General features: G+C 35.8%; 1 protein-coding gene across 3 annotated transcripts in view; it reads right to left on the reverse strand.

The window, feature by feature from the left end:
- The window catches only part of LOC140164630 (peroxisomal succinyl-coenzyme A thioesterase-like), a 43,653-nt gene that overhangs the window by 18,751 nt on the left and 12,776 nt on the right, over positions 1 to 12,126 (reverse strand). The window contains exon 1 of one of the 3 annotated variants that reach the window (XM_072187965.1): positions 630 to 734. The exons of the other annotated variants lie outside the window; for them this stretch is intronic. Coding sequence (XP_072044066.1) covers positions 630 to 656 — 27 coding nt within the window. The 5' untranslated portion in view covers positions 657 to 734. Of the gene's footprint in view, positions 1 to 629; positions 735 to 12,126 lie in introns of those variants that run through there. 3 annotated transcript variants of the gene reach the window in all.

Raw genomic sequence — 12,126 nt, forward strand, 5'->3', positions numbered from 1 at the left:
CATGATTTTGTGTCGGTGAACTATACAACGGGAGATACAAAAACAGCAGAAGAGTACAGTACATGACAGTGCTTTGAAGCCTCTTCCAACGCAATCAAAGTGAGTTTAAATGTCATTAGATCTATGTTATCTTTTATCAAAATATACAAAAACTATATACTTTCCACATGTGTGAGTATTAAAGCTTATAAACAATAAAACAAGTAAAAAGTTATTATCATCACACTCACAGTCACAGTCATGACAGTTGCTAGTTGTAGTAGTATCTACAACTTTCGAACGTTTAAGGACTTGTTCTCAAGTTGTTGCAGGTGCCATAGGGTGTCTTCAATTTTAATTGTTTTCATTTTAAATGTCACACAATAAATAACAGCCTGTTTGACCTTATACGTCGAACAACTGAATACATAATATGCACAACGTACGGACCATTGGGACCAATATATTTTTGTAAACATTTTAGGCCCATAACAAAATGTATATTTTCGTACAATTGTACAACTACCGTTTCTACCCTATGACCTATAAAAGTTACTGTTATCAAAGTGTCCGCAAAAAACTGGTCATCGCAAGTATCTTTGATGCAGAAAAGTAACGATATTCACGCAGGGACAGGCCGAAAACCTTACCTCGATCGTAAAATCCAGCCCATGCATGCCATAAATAATTCATTATTGCATTGTGTAAATGTCACTGATTGTGTCCGGGATGTATTGTTATTGCACCTGTTAAAGCAGAAGTCATGCTGAATGTATACTCGATCGCTGGATCACCATGTGAATTCGCCTATTAAAAAAAAAACCTCTACGACCAGGTTGTTAAGCATCGAGCACGCTGACTGGCTTAGCAATTATCAAAGTAGTTTTATAAACCAATCAGGTTAGACGTACTTTACTGGCGGGTCACATTAATTCATACCGTAAAAGGCCGTCGCCTTCATTGATTGGCTTACGATTGCGATGAATGGTGTTTGCATCCAATCACAAAACGGGTTACAAATAAATAAGGCGCCCATCGGAAATTTTGTACACGTCCATGATGACGTCATGCCACGAGGTATGATTTCTTCGCACCGACCAGGCGGTGAATGGCATGATCAAGCCGGCAACTTGTGACACCGCCCGGCCGTATGGCATTTTCCATATACTTGGTTAGTTTTGTGGGGTTCATTATCGAACCCCAACGGTTTTAGCTTGTATTTATATAACATAGGCCTATTTGTTTGTGATATTTCAAGCGTTTTAAAATTTCGAAATAATCCCATTCAATTACACTGTTGACGATGAAAATTTACTGAATTTAGAGAATGCAATGCGACCCCCACCTGGCACCGACGGCTACGTATGCATGTGAATGCACATTAAACATTATATAAACACATCCACGCCACATACAGTACCTGCAGGAACTCCCGGCCCGGTCAGAGCCGGGAGTTTCAATTAAATTGGAACTCACCACACTGATATCATAAATCATGTACCGGGTACACAGCAAACACCCACCAGCACTGGACCAGTAAAAGGGCCCATTTGCACTGGCCCAGTACTGGGCCAGGGTTGGGCCACATAAAGTGAGCGCCAGCACTGGACCAGACCAAGTCGGTCACAAGTGGTCCAATACAGTGCGTCACTTATGGACCACATAATGTTGCCAGAGCTGGCCTAACGCTGGCCGGGCTTCCATGTGGCCCAGCATTGGCGCTCACTTTATCTGGCCCACATGTGGTGGGTGACATGCTCACACTAGCGAAACAATCAATTAAATCAGTTTTCAGACTAGTCTAGGCTAGGCCCGGGGGCTAGGGCTATTTGAATAGATATTTTTAGTGGAAGTGCAACTTTTGCGGGAACTTTGATTTAATTTTCAAATCTTGGTGTATGGCTACAAATTTGGTACCAAATGAAAGCTAACAGATTCAATTTTATTGTTTATTATTGAAAAGTAAATATGAATATTGTATGGAGGAATATTTTTTCTTTTATTTTACTATCTTTACCTTTGATTTCGTGACAATTTAATAGGGGGCTAGCATTATTTAGGCATGTTTATTGTTTAACTTTCAACTTATACTTCTATCCTATCGGTAGGGAAAAAATCAAAATAATATTTCATGTCCCTTTGTCTTTGATTTCTAGACCATCCTCTAGCGCCTACTGATTTACGGGCCGGGTCCAGATTTGACCCTCGCCATTTTGTAACTGAGATTCGTGTATAATTAATTTTGTAAGGTAGGCCTATACAACTTTTAAAGCATTTTATATATAAATAGGGGCCTATCTATTCTGTTTTTATTCATATAATTTACCTATCATTTCTTTGGGCCCCGGGTTTGGGCCTAACCAGCTGGCTAGGTCTATGCCATGTCGGGCCTCCATATGAATAGGCCCTATATTAAATAGTAGGCCAAGGCCAAATAGTAAATTCTACGTCTGTCAAGTAGGTCTTTAAATTAAATAGGCCTAGGCCTATGCATGATACGTTACAACATGTAGGCCTATCAGTAATGGCCCTAATAGGGCCTATTTTTCTCTCCCTAGGCCTAAGAGCTTCAAACTGATATTAAATAAGCCTATAACTTTCCATAGGCCGTGTAAAATTAATGTTTTGGTTCTCGTCCAGAGGATTTTCATGAATTGATGAGGCAGGGAGGTGTTTTTTTTTTCAATGTAAAATTAGCCCCGATAATTAGCATGGCTTAGTTTTCGGTCTTTTTAGAGCAAATGAGGAGGCCCTTTTTTCATTTTAATGTGAGATTCTGAGGCCGGATAAATCCCCTAGATTACCACAAAAATTCTTGGAAGTGATATTTGTTCTCTAATAAACGTATTTAGGCATATTTGTAAGCCTATAAAGTTTTCGTAAAGTAGGCCCGGGAAAGTAGGCTATTCATAAGTTTTAAAAAGTTGAAAAATCTACTTTAAAAAAATCTGACAAATCCCGTAAATTGAGGAGGGAGAGGACGAGAACCAAAATATTTAGTATTTATTCAAAATTTAGCTTGAGCTATTCTTATAGGGTGTAACTCCAAAATTAGACCTCTAGTCTCAATAAAACTTCTGCATGGATTTTTTGATAGTGTGGGCCTACAATCCAAAATCCCGGGGACTCATTTAAATACAAGCATAAAACGCCAACATTTAGGGTCCCTAGCTTAAAAGCACATATTTAAACTTGAAATGTCTGAATGTCCCTTTCTTTTCATGGGGGCTGAGCAATTTATGTGCCCGGTTTTATGGGACGCCTAATTTTTAAATACAACGCTCTAAATTTAATGATAAAACGCTGCATCTAAATGGTAAAACGCTGCATCTTGTAAATTAGGTTCCCAAAATGTTGCCATACGTTGAGGGGTGGGGGGGTGGGGCAAGGACAAGAGTAAAGCAATTTGCAATTTTGGGCATGAAGTTTAGAAATTTTACCCCACCCGGACTCGTATTTATTGCACAAAGGTTGGTCTTTACAGTTAAGTTATTTGTGGTTTCACCGCCTTTGACCGGGAGGGGGGCACTCGAATCCCGAGTCGAATATGAAAGTGACATACCTGTGCCTACCAAAGTAAGATCCCAGACTAGGGATCTACCGGAGGCGATTATTAATTTTGTCAAAAAAGGGGGTCATTCAGTGGCGGCTCCAAGAAAATGTAATGGGCCATTACGTATGGAAAGGATTAGAATTGCATGTGTCATTGAATAACTTTCCGGGAAAAACTGCAAAAATGTGCTACAAAATGTAAAAATTGTACAATTTGCGCATTTTTGTTTGTTTGTTTGAGTGTACATTTCTATTTTTAAAAAGGGGGTCATTGGGTGTAAGCTGATGACAAAAGGGGTCATTGGGGTAATTTTAGCCTTCAATAAATAAATAAATGATAATAATAATAAAAATAATAATAAACGCTCGACAACCCCTACTAGAATAGGGTTTTTTGTTCTCCTAATTATCGTATTAAACTCCCTGAAGATTACAGATGACAGAGAAATAATGGAGACTCACTCAATGAAGTGCAGATATTTCAAATTTAATTGAAAATTTAAAATCAAACAAACTTATATTCCCCCTGCATGTCCTTTCTCAAGTCAAAATCAATTCAGGTTATTTTGAAAATGACAAGTCCCCTCACAAGTTGACTCTTTATAACACAATATCTAGGGACCGTTTTTTATTTTTTGAATTTTGACCAACTTTGAGAAATTTGCACCAAAAATGGTCAAAAAAATGCAAAATTTCTGAAGTTGGTCAAAATTCAAAAAAATGAAAAAAAGGTCCCTAGATATTTTTCTCTAGTTTTTAAAAATTAATAAAAAATTTTTTTTGGCCAAACAATTTTTTTGTTATGTGCGCGTTGCACGAAAAAATTTGGGCCAAAGAACCCGTTTTTGGGATTTTCTCCAAAAATTAGCATTTTGGCCCAAATTGGACCTCACAGATGAATTCATCAAATCATTTCCATTCTAAAAATGTATACTTTTATATTCTTTAGACTAATAATTTAGCAGTTATGAGGCCCGAAAGTTTTCATAATTCCAGGGTTCAGACCAACCTTAATACCCAGCAAACACAAAACAAAAAATCCCAAATCCCCAAAACAAAAAATCCCAAAAAACCACTTCTTTTTCGTTAATCGTAACAAAAACATTTTTTTGTATTAATTTTTTAAAAATAAAATATCTAGGAGCCATTTTTTTATTTTTTCAATTTCGACCAACTTTGAGAAATTCCAAACAAATCATAAAAACCTGATTTTCACCTAAATTTCAAATATTTTTGGTGAAGTTGGTCAAAATTAAAAAAAAAATTTAAAAAGGCTCCTAGATATTTTTATCTAGTTTACAAAAATTAATAAATAAAAAAAAATTGGCCCAAGAATGTTTTTTTTTACGTTTAAGGGAAGGGATATGAACGTTTGGACAGTATTTATTGTGGGACATTAGAGCACATCGGACATATCGAATGGTATTCTGAATACGAAGAATGTCATTCTGTTATCAAATAATAATTTTGAAATTCGCAATGTAATACACATTTTATGGCAAATAATTAAAAATTGATATTTTTGACATTTAACAGTACTTAAAGTGTATGTAGGTGGGATGAAAGGCCGACGATCAATTGAAAAGTTTGACCTTTCCTATTGAAGATATGGATTTTTTCCAAAACACCAAAAAAAATAGCTTTTTCTCCCAGCTACATACACTTTAAGAATATATCATTAGATTTATAAAATTTACTTCGAGGACTGTTATTATATCAAAATGTGAAAAATATCAAATTTTAATAATTTGTCATAAAATGTGTATTATATCGTGAATTTCAAAAAATGAAAATTATTTGATATCAGAAAGGCATTCTTCATATTCAGAATGCAATTCGATATGTCTGATGTGTTCTCATGTCCCACAAAAAAATACTGTCGAAACGCTCATTCCAGATCCCTTAACGAAATAGAAGTGGGCAAAAAACCCCGTTATTTTGGGGATTTGGGGCCAAAAATGGCATTTTGGCCCAAATCTTTACCTCACAGATGAATTGATCAAGTCTTTGCCATTCTAAATATGTATATTTTTATATACATTACACCAAGAATTTAGCAGTTATGAGGTCCAAAAGTTTCAATAATTCCAGGGTTCAGACCAACCTTAAAAACGTTTTTAAAACGTTTTTGTGTTTGCTGGGATATTAATACTTTGTCTAACCAGAATTACTGGTTTCGTAATTAAGGTGGCCCCCACAACAAAGGTTGGTAAATATAAAGTATATTGACCTTGATAAATATGCTAATAAACGTTAATCAAAATATGGGAATAAGGTTGCAAATATTTATACATATGAAGAGCTTAGTTCAAAAGCCCTTACATCCACCTCTGGCTGAAATTGAGTTATGACATTATAGTGTGGGTAAAAATACACATTTTGGTGGTTGTTTGACCTTCATACTGCCTTCTCTTCTCTTCCAGAGATATCATATATTTCCTGTTTGGAAAATCTGAGGGAATTTCCGGATATCTGGGCATTAACAATAATATAAAATAGTTTTGTTTTAATTTTTGATGTATATATAACAATAGTAGCCTTCAATGTTCTTTAACTATTAAAACCAAAAGGAACTGTTTTGGGGTCACTGTTTGAAGAAAAAAAATCATTATAATTAACAAAAGTTGTAGTTTATAAATACTAAAATAAAAGGCATTTTGCTGAATTTAATTTAAAAAAATTCATAATCAAAAACGTAAATGAGATTAAATTTTCTTTTTGATTTTGCAAACGTTTTATAGTCAAGGGCTCAAATTTGATTGCAAAGTTGATCAATGATTGTGTTTGAGCTGTACAGTGGATTAATGACAAGCATGTAGGCCAAATACACAAATGAGCTCATTAATACTGAGCTAGAGAGTGGATTAATGGAAAGGCAAAATATGCAATTCTAAAACACAAGGCCTGGTGGCCCTTTCAAAAAATGTATGCTTTGGTATATCTTGCATGACTAAGTTTAAAAGAGGTTATAACCATGCTAACAATTGTATTGCACTTCTGAGACTCATCAACCACCTTATTTTGGGAGAATATTTGTGTAGTGAACTGATTTCCTGATTTTCCATCAAATGAGACCTGTTCTCACAAAATGAGCGGAAATTGTCATGTAGAAAAGGAGATACATCATTGAACCTGCTAAAAAACAATAGAAAGCAAAGGAATTCTCCTTTGAAATATTGAAAACTTATATGACCCAGATAATTTTATATGACCCAGAGATTATGGATCTGGCCATAGCCATGAAGATCTGACAATAGCCATGCAGATGGTGCCCACCTGGACTAGCTTTAAGCTAGTCAGTACTTTAAGCTAGTCAGTACTGCTGGACTAACAAGGATGACTAACCTATCTTAGTCCAGCTTGACTAGCTTTTGCTTAGTCGCTTGACTAGTTTGATGTTAGTCCAGCACGCTGGACTAGTTAAGGTTAGTCACTCGACTAGTTATTGACTTAAGTTAGCCCAACTGGTGCCCATCTGGACTAACATAGTGTTAGTCAAGCCAGCTGGACTAATGTAACATTAGTCCAGCTGGCTTGACTAATATGCTCAAACTAGTCGATCCGACATGACTAACCTCAAGCTAGTCCAGCCTGCCGGACAACCCTAATTTAACCATACATGCATGCAGTTGCAGATTTGATAGTCTGATAAGGGTTATACAGTTGGAAGGTAAATGAGTTTGTCACTCATATTCACAATAATGTAGTCAAACAATCAAAAGTTTTGATGGATCCATTTTGCATGTGCATCAAATCATAAATCAGAAAAGTTTCATGTGCATGATTCAGATAAATCCATCTTTGACAGGCAAAATAAGTGCAAGGTTCTTTTTTCACATGACTTTTTTGTGGAACAGCTTAACTTGTTATTTTGCACAGCTGATGTATGCAGGATATACAGCATTTTTTCTTCTTGATGAGTTGGAATTGTTGGAAGTCTATTCCTACCACAGTTGGGTCACATTTCAGCAGCACCTGAAAGCAAATTATGCAAAAAGTTACTGTTAGTTAAACTTCAATTAGCAAAATGAATATTCCCGCTTTCACATCTGGCGGTTTTCTGAAAAAAGTACCAGTGAAAAATTTGAAATTCAGGATCATCAAAATAATTTACTTTATTTACAGTTTAATACATGTATAGTGTACGGAGCCCCTGAAGTGACATGGAAGAAAAAAACTTTGGGTCCGACTTTGTAACTCTGGACCCCGAAATAGTAACTTGGGGGCCAACATAGTAACTTGGGGCCTGAGATAATAACTCGAGCGCCCAAGATAGTAACATGGGCCCTGACTTAGTAACTTGGGGCCCAACTTAGTAACTCATGAGACAAGGTTGCTACGTCCGGCACGCATAGTAGGTGATAAAGTGGTTTTCAAGTAAAGTGTTTGGATGCGAGCCGTTAGACCAATAGGCCTATAAAATAAACGCCGTGTTTTATTTTATAGGCCTATTGGTCTAACGGCTCGCATCCAAACACTTTACTTGAAAATCACTTTAGTAACTCAGGGCCCGACTTACTAAGTTGGGCCCTCAAGTTACTATGTCGGATCCCAAGATAGTTCTTTTTCTTCCGTGTCAATTCAGGGGCTCTGTAATAGTCCCATCAATTAAGGGCTGAAATCAAAACTCGACCGCGGTTGACTGGCGGTTCTGTCCAGGTGCCATTGTTTAGAACAATAGCAAAAGGACAGGCGGTCAACCGCCAGTCGAAGTTTTGATTTCATCCCTAAACCAACAACAATTTTTTTTGATGTTTCAAAATGGGAGCTTAATTTTGACAAATGACAACGGGCAGGAAACTTTAAGAAGTTCTTACACCTCCAAAATTTTGGTTGGTCATGTATTTCCACACCATTTTTTAGAGTCCACCATCAGGGACAGTACTTAATACAAATATAGTATACATGTACTGTCTTAAATTGCACAAGCAGTTTTAACATTTAGAACCAAAAATGTGTTTCTTAATGGCTATAGAACCATCATTGGTGGCACCGGGCATTTGCCCCTCAATATTCTCCCCCCCCTAGACTATGCCATAGTCGAATTTTATTAAAAATATGTTATTAGGCCAAAAAAAAAAAGGTTCGTCTCAAAGCTTGCGTGCGCTTTTTTTTTAATAGTTTTTCCAGAAAAAATCGGCGAAAATCAGACTTTTTTCTCAAAATACCATGAAAAAAGTCGGGAAAAAAAATCGCATTTCGCATTTGTTTTTAAATTTCTCGTGAGCTTTGAGACCCCGTTTGAACAAACCTTTTTTTTGGCCTTATTAGTCATGATGAACCCATTTTGTTGAACTCAAAATTATACTGATGTTTATTAAAATTAAAGTATTCACTAGTAAAATGGTCATAAAGAGTTAAAAATATCAGATGATTAGTGACAATAAAAGTAATTGAATGCAACTTTATCTTGCATAATTATAATGGCTCACTTTAATACTGAACAATTCTAATTTTGGAATCTACCAGTTTATTGATAGCGAACCCCGAAAATTCGACTATAGACTTTGAATTGTAAGCAGAACTTTACCCCCTGCCCCCTGGACTTTGCTCCCCCTAAAAACACACTGTCAAGCATACTTGTTTATCAGTCCATTAACCACAAGTACTAAACATGGTATAGTGCAAGACGCGCTAGATGTTTGATGAGAGATTAACTTTCGCGTCAACACAAAAGCGCTGCAAATACCACAGACAGTTGTGTACGGTGTAATTAATGGTAATGGCGCGGGTCCAGAAGATTTAAACCATAGCGAGATATGGGCGACCAATCACAAGGCAGATCCATTTAAAGATGCAAAAAAAATTCCTGATGTCGCCACTGAGAACCAGTTTATAACATCTAAACATGCTAAACGGAACATATTTCAGGTCTACAATATCACGGGGATTATGAGAATACATGAGGTTTCTTCTGATGCAAAATGTCTCCATTTTGATCTAGGATAAAGAACAGTATGACCGGATGAGGCTGTCGATCTGGTCACACATTTTTCAGTTACCTTTGGTATTTGAACGAAATCATTCAGACTAGTTGTATGGCGTTGAGTCGTTCAAGCTTCACGGTTGCATCATCAGCCACAGAGCCTATAAAAAAAATTCATGGAATTAAAATGGGATTTGACAAACTGTCGATTGTAGATTTTGGGTCACAGTTGTTATTCTTTAAAAAAGTAATTAATTGCAGACCATGCACATAGCATTTTTTTGCCTAAGTTGTTGCTAATTTAAGGTACGGTATGATATATTTAAATGAGTCATATTTGAAATTTGTTTTGAATTTTTTTTTGCAGCAATTTTGGGCAAAATTTGTTGAAATTCAATTCCCCCTTAGTGGGGGGGGGGGGGAGTGAATTTCAGGGCCATGTCACCGGAAAAAAAATCTGGCACCGCCACTGTACTTAATAGACCTATTCAAGTGTTCATGAAAGTCAAAATTGTGAAAATAGGGCTAGTTTTTCAATCCAAATTCCTGTTTTAATTCAATCGTTTAGAACAAAATAAGGCTCAAAATGCAATCTGCAACAGGGGTTGTTTTGAATTTTCTGACAATCATCATCATCATGATGTTATGCCTTTGATAAATTTATATTAAGGGGAGCCCTGTGCAATAATTGTGAGCCCCTGGGGGAATTTTCAAATGGCAGAAATGCTTGCCACCCCACTCCCCTATTGGCTTGGCAAAAATTGCTCTTGAACTTTACGGCCAAGGCCCACTTTTAGAGTATTTTATTTTTAGCATTTTAGAGCATGTTATTTAAAAGACGCCCTATGAATGTGTGCCAAAAATTGCCCCCCCCCCCCTTTGGCTGGCCAAAATAATCTTGCCCCTACCCAATTTTACCTCAGGGCTCAGTGCTCATTACACAGCCCTTAATTTAACTTGGACTATTGGATAACTTGGGCCCCACAAGCTTATCAATTTTTTTCAGATTCAACTTTATTTAGCCACGGTGGGCCCACTTCAACCCTAGGTTGTTCTTCCTTGGGGCCGTGGATACAAACTACAGTACAAACAAATATTTAACAAAACATGTTTACAAGAGATATGTTATACAAAATATCAAATGAATTGTTAAAAGATACAAAAGATCATATAAACTTACAATGTATATAGGTTACCTTGTAAAACTGTTTACAAGCGACACTTCATAAAAATATCAAATGAATTGTTAAGCGATACAAAACATCATAAATAAACTTACATACAAGGGGAAAAAATGAATGAATTTATAAACTTATAAACAAAACTGAAAAGAATTAAAATGAAACATCTTTCAGCATATTTTTGAAAGTAAATAAATTAGGTGAATTTGTGACCCTATCATCAAGACTGTTCCATAAGATTGCACCTCTATATGATAAGCTACGTTTTTTGAAATCAGTTTTAGGCTGTGGGATGAAAACATTATTTTTACTTTGCCGAAAATTGTATTTATTATTAGAAAACGAGGAAACAGTTGAAAGGTAAGGAGGTGCTAAGTTATTTAAAATTTTATAAATCCAAATTGAGGTATTATACTGATGTCTATGAGAAAGTGGCTTCCAATTGAGCTGATCTAGGACAATAGCACTGGAGGTATCCCATGGAGCTCCACAAATAATGCGAGCAGCTCTGTTTTGGATAATTTGTAATCTCTTTGCTATAGACATACCACAATTTCCCCAAACAACATTACAATATTCAAGGTGAGGAAGTACAATTGCATTATAAACCATATTCAAAATATCTGTAGAAATAAAATTAGATTTACATTTCTTCAACATAAACATACCTTTAAGAGATTTCTTACGAACTTGATCAATTTGCTTGATTCCATGTCAATGTGTCATCAATGATGACACCTAAATGTTTACATTCATTAACTTGTTTAATATTAGCACCATTTATAGTTACAGAAACATTGTGAATATCATCTTTAACAGATTGCAAACGTTGCCTAGATCCTATGAGCATGAATTCAGATTTATCAGTGTTAAGACTAAGTTTGTTGCTTTTCAGCCAATTACTTATTATATCAAGATCCTCATTTATACAATTCATGATTTCCTTAGTTGAGTTAGAAGCATAATAGATTACAGTATCATCAGCATACATATTAACCTTACAGTGTGTGACATAATTTGGCAAATCATTAATATAAATAAGAAAAGCAAGTGGGCCATCGATTGACCCTTGTGGCATTCCACATGTTATTTCACATGTATCAGATAGAGTACCATTAACAGTAGTACATTGAGAACGTCCTGTTAGATAACTTTCAAACCACTGAATACAATGTTTACCAATACCATATAATTTAAGTTTATCTAAGAAAATTTCATGGTTTACTGTATCAAAAGCCTTCTTTAGATCAAGTGAACAAAGACCAATTAGATTTCCCTTATCTATTTCATTATACCAATCTTCAGTAATGTTAATTAGGGCAGAACTGGTGGAGTGAAGGCTGGTTCAAAGTGTATATTCGAAGGCGAATATTCGGCTTCGAATACTTTTTGGTCGTCAAAATATATGCGGCTTCGAATATAAAACTATGAACCGGAGAAAGTATATTTCTACAATTCACAGCGTTGCCCGACTGTTAACAAGTATTG

This window comes from Amphiura filiformis, chromosome 11 (genome assembly GCF_039555335.1).
Source record: "Amphiura filiformis chromosome 11, Afil_fr2py, whole genome shotgun sequence".
NCBI lineage: Eukaryota > Metazoa > Echinodermata > Ophiuroidea > Amphilepidida > Amphiuridae > Amphiura > Amphiura filiformis.